This window comes from Artemia franciscana, chromosome 9 (assembly GCF_032884065.1).
Source record: "Artemia franciscana chromosome 9, ASM3288406v1, whole genome shotgun sequence".
NCBI classification, from domain to species: Eukaryota; Metazoa; Arthropoda; class Branchiopoda; order Anostraca; family Artemiidae; genus Artemia; species Artemia franciscana.
The window spans coordinates 39,152,906-39,175,183 of NC_088871.1; the positions used below are offsets into that span (position 1 = coordinate 39,152,906).

At 36.8% G+C, this 22,278-nt stretch overlaps 1 protein-coding gene across 1 annotated transcript in view; it reads right to left on the reverse strand.

Moving 5' to 3' along the window:
• LOC136030821 (nuclear receptor coactivator 2-like) overlaps positions 1-22,278 on the reverse strand; it is a 228,908-nt gene that overhangs the window by 52,827 nt on the left and 153,803 nt on the right. The window contains exons 10-11 of the mRNA XM_065709866.1: positions 17,072-17,208; positions 4,433-4,540 (exon numbers count right to left, since the gene is read on the reverse strand). Of these exons, the coding sequence (XP_065565938.1) occupies positions 4,433-4,540; positions 17,072-17,208 (245 nt within the window). The remainder of the gene's footprint in view (positions 1-4,432; positions 4,541-17,071; positions 17,209-22,278) is intronic.

Genomic DNA, 22,278 nt, shown 5'->3' on the forward strand with positions numbered 1-22,278 from the left:
TCTACCATGGCACCTCAACAGTGTTACCAGATGAATGGTATAAGAAAGAGCATCTATTAAAGGAATATGGGCTAAGGACACCAGTTTATGAGACAAAAAAAGTAAAAGGTGCAATTTTTCGAAAAAAAAAATCGCTTTGAAAAAACACTGATTTAAAAAATTTGATTTCAATTCAAGCTTCTGAAGTCTTGAAGGGAAGACTTCGAGGCTACGATTCTAAAATTAATTAACACTAATTTCGTCACTTTTGTCCCCAAAACTTATATTTTAATAACCACACTTTTTAGGGGTGGGGCAATTTCATTTAGAAAATGACGTTTTTAGTATTTTCAACAGAATGTTGAAAAAACCACGAAATTGCCCACATAGATTCAGAAAAATACATCCCCTCTCCATGAACTGAAGTCACTACTTCAACTCTTAATAGTGACTTAGCACCCTCTTTGATTCAAGAGTCTCAGATTTTACGCACAAATTCTATCCTTACAAACAAATTAGCAAACAACTTTATAACCTTTATATATTCCTACTTGTGAAATTATGAAATGCCAGATATCTCTATTGGTATTCAGCAATAGAGCATCCCACTTTACCTGAATATCCCTAACTTCCCCAGATGTAATCTGAAAGAGATAACAAAAAATGCTGATTGGGTCACGTGTTAACTGAAATGCTCATGGGCAATTATGTGACTGAAAACAATGATAACGTGTTCTCCGATGTATACACAGTTTATTTACAAATTCCCGAAGGTGTATCCCCTTTTCACTATCACTATCCCTCTTTGTCCTTTATATTTTTCATGCGATTTTTTCCGATTTTTGGAATTGTTGAACTCTTTGTTTACATATGACGTCACTTACCCTCACTTATCCAGCATTTTCTGAGGTTGGCAGGTGCAACTTATTCAACAAGCAACCCAGACTGTTTCAAGTAGCAATCCTTCTAATCTTTGGCGTCATATACGTCACACGAGTCGCTAAGGATAAGCAATCTCGGTATGCTGGGCCGCATTAATAGAGTATTTTCATTGCAAGGCAACCAAATCAGCGGAACCTAAATCTTCCGGAGGCAAGACCCAAAGATTGCGAATCGATCTCGCGAGATATTTAACAGTAAGACAACTGTGTCATAACGGGCACCCTTATATAGCAGGGTTATTATTGATTCATGGCACAAATTTAACCCGCAGAATTTTTTTTTGCCCAAATATGAGAACAGCATAAGTTGTCGAAGTACAATCGTTATGATATCCTCCTTGTAAATGCAAGGATGTGTTCAATCTATACTATGGCAACAAAAATGTCCACATGGAAAACACAAAAGACACTTTTTAGTTACTGCAGTTCAGAGGCTATGGGAATCTCCTCTGGAGAGGGAGGAAAGAACTTCAAGTCACTCTGTAGTAACGATTCTCAGGTTGATATTGGAAATTAGTTAAAATTTAATTTTTTGAGTCACCTTAGCCGAGTAGATGGCACACTGGACTTGCAATCTTGTATCCTTCAATATGCGGTTTCAAGTCAGCGTGTTATTAACAATGATCAAGTCCTGGCTTGGGGTGAAGGTAAGCGGCGTGACTCTGCAAGCTCAGCCGCCTAGGGTATGGAGGCAATTGACCTTTGAGGCCTGAGTCTTGATCCAGTTGGGTCCGCCCCAACAATTATGTTGCCCTTAATAGCAACATAAAAATTTGATAGGTATGTGAATCACATAGGAGTAGCCAGGATTTTAATTGAGAGGTGGACAAATTTTGAGCAGACCAAGTTGCAATTAAAAAGTTCCAATACAGAATAAAATAATTTAACAGCCCCTAAAAGAGAATATTCTGTTTGATTAATGTGAAGCTGCAAACCGCAGGGGATCATGTGGATATTTCAGAAAAACCTTTAATACCGATAATCAATGCGAGAGGATTACTTTTCAGATGTTGGCTTCGAAAGTAACAAACTAGATTTTAATCGTGTATTTTCGGTTGTAATTCTGTACAAGTATAAAGTTTGTTAGACATTATACATTTGTCCAGAGCAGCACTATATATATACATATATATATATATATATATATATATATATATATATATATATATATATATATATATATATATATATATATATATATATATATATATATATATATGTAGCACTGATATATATTATATATATAGCACTGATTTATACTCTCTCCGAAATGATTGGCCCTAATTCATCCCGTAACGATACACGGGACTTGGTAAGTAAATACATACTTCAGCCTTATGCACCAAGGACAGTGAAAATGATTTTTTCTTCTTTTTTTTTAATTAGTTATGTGGAAGCTTACAGACATATCGTAAGCATAAGGAAAATTCAGAAATTTTATTGTTAATGAGAAACTAGACCTACGTTGCCTGAGCAACGTGAAGTGTTGCAGCAACCTTTGTCCGGCTTCGCCAAATAAAGTGTTGCGAGAGCAACACTTTGGTTTTGTTTCTTTGCTATCTGTTAAACGCTGAAGCTGCCAGCCTATCGAAGCTTTTAAAACGTTATGTTCAAAGAAGAATAAGATCAGTAATCACATGATCAAAGTCTATTCCTCAGCGTTGAAAAAACAACAATAACAAAAGAATATCGAAAGAAGGGACTAAATTGACTTTGCAGCCAGTTGAACGTTATCCTTATCAATCGTAGACATCGTGACGGATGAAAACTTGAAACAGTATCTTATATGATCTAGTTGGCATTATAAAGCTATCCGTAACTTTTCAGGATCAAAATACCATAGATGACACTGTACTAACTATTACGAAACTGCCTCGTTGTTTTACGTTATCGTTTGTAGGCCTACCCGTTGCGTAAAAACTTAATTCTAGGTTACAGTGAGTATGGGTAGGCTACACCAACTAGCAAAAGTTACAAACCCCTCTTCACTAAAGATGATTGTAGCCTTATAGACGATTATTACTTACAAGTCCCCTACATGTCTTACCACTGGAACCAACTCGGTCTTGCCATCAAATACACTGGAAACAAATAACAGGTACACCAAATAGCAAAATTTGCAAACCCCTCACTGCCGAAGATGATTATGAGCTAACAGCCGACCTTTCCTTATAAGTCCCCTACATGTCTCACAATTGGTATCGGCCTATTTTTGGTTTCAGTGTCTACCCTACTACAGAAGTCGTCAACCCCTTGAAACTTTCAAACTAGTATATCTCATGAAGGAATTTTTGTACCAAAAAATAGATGGCATATACTTTGATCAGCTTATCAAGAGCTATCGATTGCCGTCGAAAAAAACATTCTATCTGTCTTAGTTCAAAAGTTGATTTTTTTTGCCGTAGGCCAACTTTCTAACGTCACCACTTAGAAAGGAGCAAAGGGTAAGCTCCAATTTCTTTAGCAATGACAGAACTTTTAAATTTTAAGAGGTAAATCTGATAACATTTCTCTATCTCAATCCCAAGTCCGAAAAAACAAATGATAAACCCAGTCGAAATCACGGCAGCACTTTCGGACCCGTGGGAAAATGCCGCTTTTTTGCTTCTGTAAATTTTTCTATTTATCAGTCAAAGAAGATATATTGCCTGTGGGGCCGGGTAACGGCCGCATATATTTAACAATTATAGATTTTAGTCCATCTTCAATTTGAAAGTGGTGCCTGCCTGCTAGAACGGAGCTTTCCACTCGAAAGCAGAAACATGGTTTGATGAAACAAAAGCTTGGCTGCAAAACTTCAGATATTCCTCTCTGACATAGGCTACATAACTCCACTTCACTTCGCACACCATAGGCTCTGGCTCGTGGACAAGCAAAAACCATCCTTTTTGGCCCCAGGCAAGAGTTCTGCGGTGCTTTCCAAAATGTAATGTCATATTTATCAATCCGGCCTGAGGTTCATTTTCCGTAAAAAACCGCACAGGTTAGACCCTTACCAGTTTCCAGGAATAAGCCGACATCGGCGGCATAGAAAAAAAGAAGACAAAATCAAAGTGTTGCTCATGCAACACAATAAGTCCATATGCACCTATACAGTTTTTGGTAGTAGCGAGTGCAAAACTGAAAAAAAAAGGGTAGGTGAAAATAATTTAAAAACACAAACCACCAAATAATTCAAGAACTTCTAACTGTTTCTGAGAAATCAACGGGTTATTTACAGGCGAAATTTTTTACAAAAATTTCGGCAAAAAATTGTTTCAATTTTTTACAGGTGAAAAGCATATTCAAATTTAACAATCGTAATTATTTTTATGTATTTTGAGGGTTCAGCGTAGCAGCACTGACAAAAATATGTGACCGCCCTAAAAAATTGATAATTTAGAAACAACCTTAAGAAATATATTGGAAAAACCACAGTTTTCATGTATAAACAGGGCTTGGTCCAGGGGCGAATGATTTAATTTTAATGTCCTTGGTACTTAAGATTTACTGCAATCAGAAAATCAACTTACCTGTGCCTGATTGGCAGTAATCGGACCATTCCCACTTTGAACTGTATTCAACTGACTTAACTGTGAGAGTCGAATTGTTCCCCCAGATCCACTCCCAATTAGACTGTTCTGTAAAAGGATGTAAAAATGTATCATTATCAACTAAAAAAGCAGATAATATGAATAAAACATTATAACTGATAACTACATTCTGCTGAGGAGCCAACATTTTACCCCTCCGGAAAGTTCCCCCAGACGCACGACTGAGCAGCCAAAGAGAAAATACAAAACAGATACCCCAAAACGTCGATCAACCACCCATGAAAAGTTACGAGCCTGAGAAAAGTTTCCTAATTTTCAAAAAAAGTCCTGAAAAGGCATGATTTTGCCCCGTAGAAAACCAAATTGCTGCTATCAATTGAAAATTCTGAGAATGCCAATCGACTTAAAAGTATGAAAAAAAGTATGCATTGAGCTTTCAACTGCAGAGGAAGTAATGCCACATGGTGGCACGTTCATCAGTGAAAAGTCACGTAGTCCATACAAGACAAATTGTTAATGTGGACAATTATCTCAATGCTAGATTTAACTCAGTTTATTCAAATGATTTTTCATGAAATTATGTTTAATGGTGTATAATTGTGAACCAGGTAGTATAAAGTAAGGGCGGTGGGTCATTGTGTAGGCTGTGGTGGGGGTGTGCCATATGTCTAAAAAGGAAAGTTTCAATCTCCAAATTGTGATATTTTCCATGAGCCTTCGGACAAATATAGGAAAGGGTTTAGGGAGGGATAGGAGCTAATCTATCTTCTCCTTTCATTTAGACTAGACCTGGATAGGGATGCTGTGGGGAGATGCCTTCGTTTTATTACACATAACGCTTCTTGTATTTATTTTTAAGCTTCATTCAACTAAACTGATTTGCCTCATACTTATTAAAAATTATATGAAGTGATGTGTAAGTATACATCAACTATTTGAAAGAGTGGCGAGGGGCAGGAGACTCAAAGAGTGCATTTTTATGACTCAAGAGTGCATTTTAATACCCAAAATGTTCTAGCTCTCATTGAACCTTCATACAAATATATAACGAGTTTTGAAGAAGGGGGGAGCGGTAAAAATAGATACATGATCCCTCTTAATTCCCGGGAATGTTTTTGGTCTAGACCTTTAATATTGGTACTGGGGTGCGGTAATAGTAACACTCTCATTGCTACAATAGTGTTTCTATGTAGTGTGAATATTGTATTCACGTGCCTACCGGCAGAGAGTGGGAAAAGGCAAGGTAGGGCATAATGGGCCTCGCCAGGAAAGTTCTATTACGAGCTTTGTTTTCACCGGGTTTAAAGGGTAATTATGCTCTATTTCTATATAAATGTTTGAATGTATTTCAACATACATATACAATGTATTTCATCATCACAGAACACTATTATGGATGTCGTGATGGCTTCAACCACGTAGAAGACGAAGTCACACAGAGCTTCCATCTACATGAACAATAATACCAGTCTCAGTCCCCTCGAATTTCTTTAAGAAAATTGTTCCAATAATTGAAATCTCAAGCAGATAATTGGAAAAGCAGGAAGATACACAACAATATACAATTATTGTTATATGCACTTTAACAGCAATAAATCACGAGTTTATTGGGCTGGTAGCCCACATCGCATCTTGGTAAGGCCAGGGCATGATTTGAAAAACAATCAAAAATAAAATTAAAAAAAACTTTTTCAACTGAAAGTAAGAAGTAACATAAAGATTAAAACAGAAATTATTCCGTATATGCGGGGGTCGACTCCCTCCTCAAAACCTTACTCTTATAGTGAAGTTTGAATTCTTGTCATAATTCTTTAGAACGACTGCTGAAACACAAGGGTCGTTGAACTAGAATAATAAACTTTTTTTTAAACACTGGAGCCGGTAACACCTCATTCATTAACAACTGGTTGAAAATCAGCCTAAATTTTCAAAAGGACACTAGAACTTTCGGTTTCCACTTGAAAGAGCCCCCTCCAAAGTTTATTCGACCATGCTTCCTATAAAAACCTTATATAACAACAGTGGGCAATTTGCATAGCTTACAACCCTTGCCCCAGGGACTGGAAGGGGGACTGTCAAACCCAGAGGTACGGTATTTGACCTTTGGACTATTTTGAACAAAATGGTGATCTCAAAATTTTAATCGGATGTTTTTGGGGAAAAATGGAGTGGGGATAGATAGCTTATTGCCCTCACTCTTAAATCGAGCACTATAACTTTTAATTTACAATCGAATGAGCGACCTTCGAAGTTTATACGACTACCTTTTCCATATGAAGTGCCTCCGGGAAGAATAGATAAATAAATATCAATACATTGAACCCTTATGTTTTTTTTTTTTTTTTTTTTTTTTTTTTTTACAGCGCTATTCAATCATGATAGATAGTAACCTAAAGCTAGTGCTTGCATTCAGATACACAGAAGTATCAGGGACATCAATGGTGACAAGATATATTTTTCATCCTTTTTCGAAACCTACGTCATAGACGGTTCCTTCATTAACTTTTGAAGCCGTTATTATTATTATTATTTCAAAAAGGCATACTTCATCCCCCTTCCCCCTCCAAACTTTCCCTATCAACGCTGCTTCTCTTCCAAGTCAACACCATTCTGAAAAGACAATTATCACGTTGTATATTTAATTTTCATAATTTTACTTTTTAAACGTGCTTTAATGAATTGTCCCTACCCAAGCCCTTAAGAAATCTCAGGCACAAGTACACACCACTCCCAGATTTCTAAATAACACCCCTGCGACTAAAGTCAATTGACTAGGTCCCTCTCTCCTACCATCTCACCCTCTCTCTTCACTAATTTCAATTTTATATAAATAGTTGACAGAAAGTTTTTGCATTCTTGTACATGGATAATATTATTGTGTGGAATGGCGCAATTGAAACCAATCCAAGAATTTTTCAAACGCTTCGTTCAGTTAGTTAACCAGCAGTTTTCTCCAAGGTCAAGGTATTAGCGCGAGTCAACATTTTTGAAAAAAAGGATCTATGTATTCATGTATATATATATATATATATATATATATATATATATATATATATATATATATATATATATATATATATATATATATATATATATATATATATATATATATATATATATAAGTATGGGTGTGGGCCCACTCAAAAATAAGCTAAGCACACAAATTAGGAACATGAACATTTATACAGAAGAAATCTTCATTATTTCATTATTCTTATTATGTTCCGTAATAAGGAAATAATATATTCCTGTCATTATTTCTTTTGTTCCAGCAAATTCGTATAGAAGGTATAGTCTTATACCTTCTTAGGAAAGGGTCCATTTGATTAGAAATTGAAAGGTCTATTTTCTTTTTAAAAACTTGAGTAATTAGATTAAGCTAAGATACATAAAAAAACAGCATTTTTGATGTCTTTCTTTGTGTCACAACACACATGATGGATATAGCACACACATTTTGAAAAATTTAGAAGTCGTAAATGTCCAAGATTATTCACAGGAACAAGCACATGAATTTTTTCATGGAATTTAAAACAATAACAAGCGAAAATACTTCAGCAAGTTAATATAAATAAAAAAAACTGAGGGAGAAACTGCAAATGTTAAAATTGCGACCCTGATAAAATTCGTCTCATTAAAAAAAATGTAGTAGGCTATTGCATGTGGACAACTTTACAATTGTACTGAAATGTATACGAAATAATATCGAAAAAAGTTTAAAGAAAAAAAAAGACTGAAAGCGGAACTAAAAAAAAGAAAAAAGTCATAGAATCGAAAGTCAAAGTGGGATACAAAATAGTATTAAAACTTTACACTTGAATCAAAGAAAGCGTGGATACGATTTGGAACCAAGTATATGAGTGTTAATAAAAAAAAACAACATAACTGGACTATATATAGAACTTTTCATGAACAACCAATAGTTGTTAGGACACTAACCATTGTCCAAGCTCATTGAAACTAGGAAAAGAGGAACGAACTAAGGAAAAATACAGGAGCGTGAGAACAAAGCAACACACGAAGAAAGGAGCAAAGTAATGAAAACAGGAATAAAAAACGGAAAAGATAGAGGAACAAAAGGAGCAAAAATACAGCTACAAGGACAGACACAAACACAGGACCAAACACTAAATCGAACACAAACACAGAAGACAGAGACAATGGAATAGTGGAACAAACAAAGACTCAAAACACATCAACGACACAGGAACAAACGCAAGACGAAATAGACGAACGAACAGATAACAAAACACAAGGATTAGGAAAGAAACGAACAGCTGAACAAATAATTTAGCGGAACCACCACAGTATGAAAAACAGGAATAGAAACCAAAAAAACATAGGATCATACAACACAGGAAGGATGGATTAAAAGAACGAACACAGAATCAAACACAGGAAAACAGAAAATAAAAGATACAGGAATGGAATAGCAGTGGAATACAGCAGCAAAGACGCGCACAGGCTCAGAACCGAAAAGCGGAACAGACAGGAGAATGACATTTTGACCAAAAATGCATTTTTGACAGCACACTACCCTTTGTGTGATATTTTAGCAGTATGTTTGGCCAAATAGAATTTAGCCAGTGTAAACTTTTTTACGAATTTAGTTTTTAATGCTAACCGTGTCTTGATTGAACTGGCACGTACACGAGTTTCATTTTTTGGAGGGGGAGGGTGCTAGAAAAGGGAAGACTATGTGAAAAATATATAGAATTATGAGAACAATTTTTGAAAATATCCATACTTTTTTGAGAATCCATGCCTAAAATCCCTCTTAATAGAGAAAAATTAATCCAGTAATTTCGTATGGAAGGTGTGGTCCTAGAAATTTAGGAGAGGGCCCATTCGATTGAGGGCTCATTCGCGATTTTTGGTTTGACTCATGTCGGACAATGTCGACTGGACTTGTATGCAAAAAAAAGTGGGGGGGGGGGGGGCTGAATTTGCTTGGACTAACAGGTGAACAAGTTACCTAAGCATAATAAGGTCTGTCTGCTTTATAGTTTCATGCGAACTATTTTGTTTTAGGACTTATACATGACAAACAAGTTCCATGGACTCGTAGGCGGACGGGGAGACCTATACCATAGTTTTCCAAATATTTTGGTAAACGGCACGGGCAACAGGCGGTAGTAGCTATGGCTCTCAAATTGGACAAATACTTGTGTGTTAGCTTTTGGAGAGGCACGCCCACCTAGAGTCTCAGGCAGGCTGACCAAATTATAGAATTGACAGGTGACCAATAACTCACCGGAAAATGCAGACAAATAAGCGTTCAGTCCAAAACCTAAGAGGGCTCGCCCGCCTGCCTAAAGTGTCGGGCCAGGTTTAGCACCAAATTCATAAGATTAGACAACTGAGCTTACAAAAAATAAAAGAAACATTTGGTGACCGTAAATTTCGCCCGAACTCGCAAACCAACAACCGTACGTAGCCTAATAGGGGCCCCCACCTGCCCAGACTGTGAGGTGAGTGACCCAATTCACAAGCTCAGACAGTTGCGCTACCAAAAAATTAGTTGAATATTGGTTGACCCGCAAGCTGCATGGAATTGCAAGACAACAAGCGTCCAAAGGTCCGAGACCGTCACTGGTAAGGATCGAAAGCCTCAACTAGCACAGGAAGGTTACAAAAGCTAACCAGACAGGCTCTTTCGCTATTACCAGGCCTGTTTTTACTTATATGTTAAAACTGTCTTGCTATTCAAGCAGGTTTTGCTTTTAAAAAAATAAAAAAAATAAGACTACAAGTAAAGTTCACATTTATTGATCATGTTCAAAGAGATGTTACGGGAGAGTGAACTTGACTATGTCCAGGATTATCAGTTGGATATTATTTGTGTCGAAAATAGATATTTTTAGATCCTGTTCCTTTTATTTTGAGACACGCTTAATGTCAAATTAATGTCAAACCAAAAAAAAATGGTTTAAAACAGATACTACAACAGAAACTAAAATCAAAATACAAAAAAAAACAGACACAAAACTCAGACCATTGACAAAAGTTCTGTTTTGAAGACAAAACTGACAAAAAAACACATATTTTTAGTCTGTTTCGGGAAATTTCTTCGCAAATATTGTTATAACACTAGTTATTCCCCCTCCCCACGTCCAATTGTTAATCAATTGTGGTTTCACACTGGGTAACCATACATGTCACCCTTCTTTCTGTTAGGGGGTTATTATTTTTGGTTTTATTAAGCTGATTAAATAAAATCACTCTGTAGTTAATTCACTCTGACTTGACTCACAAGTGATCCACTCTGAATCACTTTGATTTTATTCACGAGTGATTCACTCTGAATCACTGTCTGTAAAGAATAAAACTTGCTGCACATCAACGGATCATTCTTACCTGATAAATCATAAATCAGTTTACATGCTTACGTTAGGGAATGACAATGTGAAGCTACATTAAATGTTGCAGATGAGTCACCATTCATTTGTGCAGAGGCAGTAAAAGGGACAAATATTTGGATTAACCTACAGTCAATACACATGGAAAACATCTTTGCCCTCCTGCCTCTTCTAAAGAAACTGAAAATGCTCTCTAACCTAATCGACTTGTAACCATATACCCTTTTTATGGAAACAAGTTGTAAATCTTGCTATCCTTAATGTTTCTTTTTTTTATCACAGTTTCTCAGTGAGAAAAATTATGGTTTGTCATATATTTAAACATATTTAACAGCAAAACGTAAAACACATTAATAAGCAAAATGCCTTAATAGGTTTTTTTCCCTCAACCGTACAGATAAGGTTTTCCAAAAACTGGTGAGAAGTCAAATTTTCAAATTGCTGCAAGTTTATTTGAAAAAAGAAAAGACCAAAATAGGCTTTTGTTCTAAAAACTAGATAAAAGAATAAAAGGAAGACTAACCCTGAGGGATATTAAGAGGGAAATTCATAATCGTTAGTCTGACAGACTAATGGCTAATAGAACATAGGATGTAGAACATCGCAAATGGAGGATGATATGGAAACTGTTTTTCTAATACGACAGAACAGAAAACAAAAAGATGAACTGACAAATAATTCAATCATACTGATCGGTGGACCCGATATTAAACAATTAAAATAATTAAAATACCATGGAATATATGGAAACCTGAGCCCGACCTCATACGAGTATGTTGAAACTTCACCAACTTAGTGTGTTTTTCTAAGATTGAAGCTGCATTTGAAAAACGTTCATCAGCGCCTACATTTTTTTTCGACAGCGGGGAGCAAAATACAAGGATAAATTGTCGGTATCCGAAAAATATCATCTTTCAGACTTCGATTTGTTTACCCAGACTTCTATAAGACTCCGCATTTTATATGCCATTCAGGGGAAGGGACATCCCCATTTGGGCCTTTGGAATCTGAAATCAACAATTTTAATTGTTTTCCCCCTAAAAATGTATAAATGCAACAATATTATAAAACAACGAGGGTGGGGCTCTCCCCTATAAAATGTAACGTTTTTTTTTGCACGGTCTCACAATCGTACACCCAGGTACTACAAAAAAATTCTAATGTATTATTTTGTTTTTAGTTTTGATATCTCATATTAAAGCAGTCAGAAATCCCTTGTCTCATCTAAGGGAAAAATTCTCAAAAACAAATCCCTTCAAGAGATTCATCCCTGAAGTTGCAAACCCCTCAATTCCAAGAGCATTACAATGGTTCTGCGTAAACCCATGGAACAAGTAGCTTTTGTGGATTTGCTTTGGTTAAGCTAAACCAAATCCAAAAGCGAATTAATTTTCAAGACTACAAAACTCTAGGTTCATACAGGAAAAGGCTTTAGTCAGGGGGGGGGGGCACAATCGGAGAGGGAGGTTAAAGGAACATATGCAACCCAAAATATCTAAAGTAACACTAATTACAGGGGGAGGGGCAAAAATACCAATGAGGGATTCCAAGTCTCGTCTGTATCCCCCCAATATTAAAACTGTATCCGCCTCTACCTGCATTGGGCAATATTAATAACTTGCACCGATGAGCGATTTTAATTGCCGTCCTGTTCACACAGTATTACCTGTTCTATAACCGTTGCCTTCATTTGGAAAAAAAAACAACATCAATAGTTTACGTAGTTATTGCTATTACGCACAACAAATTCAAATCGATTGCTTGTTCAAATTAGAATTTTTCAACTCAAAAATTGTCTGAAGAAGCGAGTGCGAGGTAAACGCCCGTGACAAAGCGAATATTGCTCACGTTTAAACATCAATGTGAGCCAAGAGCAAAAGCACGGTATAATACAACGAAGAACAAGAGCTAAGAGCTCATATGGCACTTGTGACGAGGTCGGAAGAGCCGAGAGCTCATATGGTACGAGGTCGGAAGAGCCAAGAGCTCATTTGGACGAGGTCGGAAGAGCCAAGAGCCAAGAGCTCATTTGGCACTTGTGAGAAGGTCAGAACCTAAAGTTAAACTTTATAGCACAAGATCCTTCTAAATATCAAATTTCATTAAGATCTGGTCACCCTTTCGTAAGTTACAAATACCTCAATTTTCAAAATTACCTCCCCCCTCCCAATTCCACCAAAGAGAGCAGATCCGGTCCAGTTATGTCAGTCACGTATCTTAGACAGGTTTCTATTCTTCCCATCCAGTTTCATCCTGATCTCACCGCTTTAAGTATTTTCTAAGATTTCTGGTCCCCCCAACTGACCCCCCCCCCCAATTACGTTTGATCCGGTTGAGATTTAAAATAAGATATCAGAGTTACGAGGTCCTTCTAAATATGAAGTTTCATGAAGATCCGATCACTCATTCGTAAGTTAAAAATACGTTATTTTTCTTATTTTTCAGAATTACCCCCCCCCGCAATTGAGCGGATCCGTTCCAATTATGTAAATTACGTATGCAAGACTTTTGCTTATTTTTCCAACCAAGTTTCATCCCAATCCTTCCAATCTAAGGGTTTCCCATCATTTTAGGTCTCCCCACCCCAAACTTCCCCCAATGTCACCAGATCCGTTCAGGATTTAAAATAAGAGCTTTGAGCCACGATATCCTTCTAAAAATCAAATTTCATGGAGATCCAATCACCCATTCGTAAGTTAAAAATACCTCATTTTTTCTAATTTTTCAGAATTAACCCCCCCCCCCAACTACCCAAAAGAGAGCGGATCCGTTCCGTTTATGTCAATCATCTATCTAGGACTTGTGTTTATTTTTCCCACCATGTTTCATCCCGATCCCTCCACTCTAAGTGTTTTCCAAGTTTTAGGTTTCCCCCTCCCAACTCCCCGCCCCCATCACCAGATCCGGTCGGGATTTAAAATAAGAGCTCTAAGACACGATATCCTTCTAAACATCAAATTTCATTGAGATCTGATCACCCGTTCGTAAGTTGAAAATACCTCATTTTTCTAATTTTTAAGACTTACTCCCCCCTCCCAACTACCCCAAAGAGAGCAAATAAGTTCCGATTATGTCAATCATGTATCTGGGACTTGCGCTTATTTTTCCCATCAAGTTTCATCCCGATCCCTCTACTCTAAGTGTTTTCCAAGATTTTAGGTTTCCCCCCTCCAACTCCCCCCAATGTCATCAGACCCAGTCGGGATTTAAAATAAGAGCTCTGAGACACAATATCATTCCAAACATCAAATTTCATTAAGATCCAATCACCCGCTCATAAGTTAAAAATACTTCATTTTTTCTATTTTTCCGAATTAACCGGCCCCTTCTCCCCCCCCCCCCCCAGATGGTCAAATCGGGAAAACGACTATTTCTAATTTAATCTGGTCCGGTCCCTGATACGCTTGCCAAATTCCATCGTCCTAGCTTACCTGGAAGTGCCTAAAGTAGCAAAACCGGGACTTTAGGTTTTCCCCCTCCAACTCCCCCCAATGTCATCAGATCCGGTCGGGATTAAAAATAAGAGCTCTAAGACACAATATCATTCCAAACATCAAATTTCATTAAGATCCAAATACCCGCTGATAAGTTAAAATACTTCATTTTTTTCTATTTTTGCGAATTAACCGGGCCCCCACTCCCCCCCAGATGGTCAAATCGGGAAAACGACTATTTCTAATTTAATCTGGTCCGGTCCCTGATACGCTTGCCAAATTTCATCGTCCTAGCTTACCTGGAAGTGCCTAAAGTAGCAAAACCGGGACCGACAGACAGACCGACAGACCGACAGACAGACCGACAGACCGACAGACAGACCGACAGAATTGGCGACTGCTATATGTCACTTGGTTAATACCAAGTGCCATAAAAAACTCAAGTTCCACTACAGCTATATCCCAAAGCCAGTCGTTACTGAGATAACACTTTATTCTACAAAATAAGAACTTATTGTCATAATTGACTAATACTGAGTGTACAATTTTAGCTGAAAATTTAAACAGAAGCAAAAATCAAGAAAAATCTCGGAAAATGGATGCTTGTACACGTGGCCTCTCTAGTCAATCTTTATTATACACAAGCCATTATCCAATTAAAATTCACTTGGCAACAGAGATTATACGTTTGTCAATACCAAGCCTCAATTACTTCTAGCATTGAATCCGCTTATTGCAGAAGGATACATCTTTCATCACATAAATTAAAAAGTAGGCAAGAAGTTGCTCTCTCTCAGAAATTATGTAGACAATGTAGCTCGTGCCAAGTGTTAGTAAATCCGTGCCGAGCGTGGTGGAACTGTGTGGCAAACGTGGCGTTCCAAGATGTACATCATGTGACAGGAAGTCAGCACCCCTCGATTTTAGGATAACACTGGGTATTAAAGTCCTTGTCGAAAAGATTTATATTAAATTCAAAATTAGTAATATGAGAACAATTGTGGAAATCTTGGATTTCGGGAACGGGGCATATTTCCGACGACTCTTGTGAGCGTGAGTGGGCATGTTTTATGCACTTATATTTTCTTAGTTTTTACGGCAAAAACAAGGCAAACCTTAGGGAAACCGTTGGTTTCCAGAGAAGCTACCATTTGAAAAAAAAAAAAAAAATAGGAAAGGGGTCAATTAAATAAGTCATATGGAAGCGCTTACTGCTTACCAGAGGTTTCAAGGGGGGGGGGTATAGAGTCTAAGCCACTTCTCGGACACGAACCTGATGCCGTTTGTAACCTCCCTCTTATTTTTGATTAAGATTTTTTCATTTTAGATTAAGGTTTTAAGATCAAATATTTGACTTCACAAAAATATAAACTAACAAAGGACGCCCATTCTTGGGTTTAGAAACAAAATCAGCTGATTTTTATCAATTTATTTATTTATTTTTATATATCTAACAATCAGTAATCAAATTTGCGTAGATTTGCGTAAAAATGGTAGCCCTTTAACTTAAATTTAACAAGCGTGGTTTCCATTTCTTTTCAGAGTACGAGCCAGAATTTCTTCTATAATTTTAATTTATTACCACAAAATCAAATATTCTTATACAGATCAAAATTTCTCTCTCGACTTCGAAATTTCAAAACAAATAGGCATATAAAACTTTCATTTTTATTTCCCACCTGTTGTAGTCTCTGCACAAGTCAGACAGGCGTTATAAAACCCTTGAGCCAAAGGCATAAAAGTATCAAATCAACCAAAATGTGGTTTTCCTTACCAACATAATTTTTCTTCTAGTTAAATAATAAAGTCGACATTAAAAATAGATTAGGTGTGCTTATGAGAAATGTACCATTGATCCAGTGGTGATGAAAACCATAGGCGGTGTACCCAACAAATGGGGTGCATCCAACCAGATATGCATGCAAAAACCCATTCGAAGGGACGGGGGAGTTAAAAATATCAAAAATGGGGTGCATCCACCCAGATATGCATTCAAGAACTTGCTCGGGAGGGGAGGGGGAGCATGGAAAAATACAAAATACGTTCACTACAAAAGCAGCAAACGTATGTAAATACAGCAAACACAGCAAAATACCCAAGAAATGGGGTGTATCCAACCAGATACACATGCTACACATGCCAGAAACCCGTTCGGGAGGTTGCGGGAGTTGAAAAATATAAAAAATAAGAAAATACTATGTAAATACAGCAAATGCATATAAATACAGCAAATACAGCAAAACATCCAGCAAATGGGGTGCATCAAACCAGATATGCATAAAAAAACCCATTCGAGGGGTCGGGGGAGTTGAAAATATCAAAAATCCGAAAATGTTAAGTAAAACAGCAAATTGAAGAGATCGTTGAGATTTCAGGCAGGAGGCAGGGGGCCAAAAATCCCCACTCTGCATGCATACTTTATCCAACTTGAAATTTCAAAACTGTGCAATACCCTCCCAGCCAACAGTCAGTCATTCCAAGTATTTTAGTGGTTTTTTACTATTTCAAAGGGTGATCAAGCCTGAAATCATCCACCCTAGTTAGAGCCTTGGGCAAGCACATCTACCTTTTTAAAAATAGCATATCTCCCAACTTACGAACATTTTAGCAGTCGTCTCAATGTCTACCACCGGCTGCTCTGACGGGAGAATTCTTGTGTCATTTATCTATAAAAGTATTAGTGGAATTACTACATAAATTTCTTTTAGTATACTTTAAAATACCTGTAAAAATGGTTGCCTGTAAACAAGGAAGTGTTGTACATGACCTTGCAATACCTAAAAACGAAAGCCACCTTAATAAATCACATAAGTGAAAAAAATTACTTGATTTCCATTAACTGCTCCATTGTGAGAAGTTGGAGACTCCGCCTCAATTGACATCAATGACTTTTGGATGGCATTTATGGCAAGTCGCTCGTTTACGCCAGGCAGCGGCAATGGAGTCAATACTGGTGGCGATTCTGGAAAAATAATTGACTAATGTATTACATATTATCTCTCCTATTCATACAATGCTAGGTGAGATGCAAACCGTCAGAGCGAAACTGATATATCTGTTATCTTTTGTCAGTTGAAAAAATTGACTTTGAAGTTTTTGGGTTCCTATAAAGCAACAACGCCAGGATACTTTCCCAGTAGGGGACAGCAAATACTACCAGCATACAAATAACAAAAGGTAACACAAAGAGGAATTATCTTAAAACAGTGAAATTTAAACGAAATTAAATGAATATTTCGGCTCTATATCAAAGAGCCGAAATATTATGAAATTAGACCTACAATAAATTACATAAAAATTAAACCTAAAAATAGCAAAAACAGACAGAATATCATTGCTAGAAGCCCCCCCCCTGCACTCTAATTGACGCCATTGAGGATACGGCCCTTCTTCAAACAAAAGCTGGCTGTGGCATCAATACAGGGAGCAGTTCTTTCTGTTTTTGGACTTCCTATTGCTATTAAAATTGTCTAAATATCCTATTATTTCTTTTTATATTACACTCTTGGATTTAGACAATCGTCTTCTAATAGTACATGAATACAATCTATCTGTTTCCACAGTGTTGAATAAGAAGCTTTATCACCTTTTGGTACTTTCTTTCATCGTCCTGCACGACTTCAAAATCTTTCCGAAACGAAAACTTTATTTTTATTTCTTCATATATTAAACCTTAATCAATTTAAGGTTTTGTATTTATCGCTCTGGCATTATGATATTCAGTCTCCGGCGATTTATTTTTACGAATCGCATATTCTTGTCACCCCCCTTTCGCTCACTCGCTTCTTCGTCGGCTCGTTTTAGAGCGTATACGATCCCCTCGGTTAACTGTGAAAGAGATACTTTTAGGATTATTTTTGGAATTTGCCATGCTGTGGTAGCCTCCTTTGTCCTTCTTCTATATGTTTGGATTTTTTTTTGTTTATCTTTTTTATATATATATTTGGTGTATTTGAATGTAATGTAATAATTGAAATCCTTCTTTTCGAGCTTAGCTCCTTGTTGGCTTCATTTAATTATTTGTGTTGGTTTATATTTGTATGAAATAAAAGCTATCTATCTTTACAGAATGTCAAAAAATTAAACTAAATAGCATCATCATGTGAAATAATTGATTAGGCAATGCTTATTTGATGTAGCTTTAGTTGAAAGCCTTTTAGTCAAATAGAATTACATAAAACTATTTTTGTTTTACATCTCAGCCGTGAATTACATAAGACAAGGTTCTTTCATGTTTAGAAATAGTGACAAAGTAAGCTAAAGTTCAATATAGCCAATGTTCCCTCACACAGAGGAATTAAATAAATTAATTTGCTGATAGCTCATAGTTGAAAACAAGTAAAATTTAAGTATAGGAATAATAGAAAACAAAAAGAATAACAGAAAAGCAAAGAAAAAAAAGAAGTAAAAAAAAACACGGGAAAAGTGTAGGAAATGACTCTACGCTCCGAAATAACAGACCTTGTTTATCTTATTAATTTAGTAGCGTTTTAAACTTAGTTCTTGCCGATCGGAAGTAAATCTCACTCACTGTATGTGACAAATATGATGCAAACCTGATCTTATCCATCACTATCTCCCTATAACGCTCTGGGAAAAGACTACGAAATGGCTCTAAACTCCGAAATAACAGACTAGACTGCGCATCTTGTAGCCATTTTATCCATCATCATCTCCTAATAGTATGTTAATTTAGTAACGTTTTAAACTTGGTTCGTGCTTGTCGAAAGTAAATCTTACTGTGCGTGACAAATATGGTGCAAGCCTGATCTTATCCATCACCATCTCCCAATAGCACTCCGGGAAGATTATGAAATGGCTCTAAACTCCAAAATAATAGACTAGACTACCGATTTTGTATCCATCGTATCCATCATTATCTCCTAATAGTATGTTAATTTAGTAACATTTTCAAGTTGGTTCTTGCTGGTCGGAAGTAAATCTCACTGTATGTGACAAATATGATGGAAACCTGATCTTATCCATCACCATCTCCCAATAACTCCCCGGGAAAAGACTATGAAATGGCTCTAAAGCTCCAAAATAACAGACTAGACTGCCCATATTGTAGCCATCTAATCCATCATCATCTCCCAATAACACTCCGGGAAAAGACTATGAAATGGCTCTAAACTCTGAAATAACACACTAGACTGCCCGTCTTGTAGCCATCTTATCCATCATCATCTCCCAATAGTATATTAATTTAGTAACGTATTAAACTTGGTTCTTGCTGGTCGGAAGTAAATCTCAAAGTATTTGAGAAATATGATAGAAACCTGATCTCATACATCACTGTCTCCCAATAACACTCCGGAAAAAGACTATAAAATAGCTCTAAACTCCAAAATAACAGACTAGACTGCCCATCTTGTAGCCACCTTATCCATAATCGTCTACCAATAGTATGTTCATTTAATAACGTTTTAAACTTGGTTCTAGCTGGTCGGAAGTAAATCTCACTGTATGTGACAAATATGATTCAAACCTGATCTCATCCATTACCATCTCCTAATAACGCTCTGGGAAAAGACTAAGAAATGGCCCTAAACTCCGAAATAACAAACTAGACTTCCCATCTTATCCATCATTATCTCCCAATAGTATGTTAATTTAGAAACGTTTTAGCCTTGGTTCTAGCTGGTCGGAAGTAAATGTCACTGTATGTGACAAATATGATGCAAAATCTTATCCATCACTATCTCCCAATAACGCTCTGGGAAAAGACTATGAAATGGCTCTAAACTCCGAAATAACAGACTAGGCTGCCCATCTTGCAGCCATCTTATCCATAATCATCTCCAAATAGTATGTTAATTTACTAACACTTTAAACTTGGTTCTTACTGGTCGAAAGTAAATCTCACTGTATGTGACAAATATGATGCAAACCTGATCTTATCCATCACTATCTCCCAATAACGCTCTGGGAAAAGACTATGAAATGGCTCTAAACTCCGAAATAACAGACTAGACTGCCCATCTTGTAGCAAATCAGTTCTTCCATTGTACCACCAGCTATTTGCCATTATGAACATTTTATGAATTATTTTTATTCTTATACCATGGTGGTAAACATGGTGATATTCTAAAATACCAAAATTACGCTAGACAGAGCATTTATATATCATTTTTAACACTAATTTGAAGCAAAGCAGATAAAAATAGCGCTCAGGGATCACAGAAGGTCGAGTACCATGTTGTCAACGCTTTAGGGTTATATTTATTCCTATTAGCAATTAAGAAACCGTACGCGAACGACGTGACTGTAATTATTTATAATCATGATTAATCACGTACGAAGGATTTTTTTGGGAAGAGGGGGGGGGGGACAAATAAAACCAAATTTTAGTTTAGCTTGAAAAGAAGTTCCGAGAAATTTAGAAAAGAATGTTTTTTAGGGGGGAACGCTGAGACTCCCCTAGCGTGCGTCCCTAATCATGATTCCAGAATGCCAAATTAAAACAAAAAAAAAACTCACATTTATCAATATCCAGAGAAATTTAATTCCTCGGTCAGCATTCAATTCCCCGGATATGAATTCGAATGACCCCCTCCCCAGAAAGACAAACCCTCTAAGATTCCCTAGAGGTCGAAGGCTCTTAATGCCTAGGAAAGCTATCATCATGCAAAGGCGAAAGTCATTAACGAATCCAAAGCTTCTTTGAAGGTGGTACTACCGAGTTGATGCTGTTGCATTGAAATTCTTTATATTTTCTTTTTAGTCACCAAATACAACTTATTTTTCTTCATTAAAATACTTTTCTTTGGTCTAATTTGACACAATGTCTTATCTATTAAATGCCGTCCTGGCTGAGTGGTTGGCGCGCTGGCGTGGGAATCCTGTGTCCAAGGGGCACGGGTTCAATCTCAGTTGTGACCAGTTATTTAGTTCGGGACAGGGGTCAGTGGCATGGCTCTGTAAGCTCAGCCAGAGTCGACCCAGCTCTAAATGGGTACCTTGAGAAACCTGGAGAAGGTAAGCAGAAAGGGTGTGCGAAAGCACAGGATGTTTGGCCCCCAGTCCCCCATTGCACTTCCTGCCTGAAGGGCCATGAAACGGAGATCAGCATCGCCGGTTTGGACCTTAAGGGTCTAGTGCCGTCTTATTTACTTACTTTTTTATCTATTAAGTAGATGCCGCTGTAGTATTTTTCAAAAAATAAGCTTTAACTCTGTCTCACCTACAATCACTTTATGGTTCAGCAACGTGAAAACATACAAATACGTTTTGATTCTATAAAAATACGTTTTGATATAATAAAAATACAATAAATAAATAAAATAAAAATATGTTTTGATTATATAAAAATATGATTTTTAATCATTTTTTAATCACAGCTGGCATTTGCAAAAATGTTTGATCCTAGAAGGGATAAACACTAGAAACAAATAATTTGGCACAAGGGTATTAAATAATTTTATTCATAAATGATGAATCCAGTTATGAATAAACAAATTTAAATGTTCCCAACAAGGCTAAAAAGCCATTTGCAGAACCATAAACCAAATCAAGTTAGTCCATTGCCACATACAAAGAAAGCAAGGGAAGAAAGAAGGAAGGAAAACACAAGCGAAGAATCTATTCTAGTATCCAGTGGCGGATCTAAAGCGAAATCTTAAGGGGGCAATGTGACAAGGGCGCCAATGAGCGAAATCTTGGGGAGTCCAATGTGATAAAGGTGCCAATAATTGACCAAATTGACAAATTTATTCTAAAAAAAAAAAAAAAAAGGGAAAGAAGGCACTAGAAAAATCTTGGGGGGGGGCAGGGCCCCCTGGATCCACCGATGATAGTATCTGCTTTAAAAAAGACAAAACTTCATTAAAAAGGAAGAAAAACAGTTTTTTAACAATCAACAAATACCGAAACAATAAAGCCGAGTTGACATGAAACAAAGAAGAAACCTCTCGTGCATTGCAAAAAAAAACCACAACGTCACCTGGCGTTTGGCATCTCTTCAGTGGAAAAAAAAAAAAATCAGTATAATGGGCAAAATCAGGGTAGCAATAAGACGAGGGTACTTCTGTCT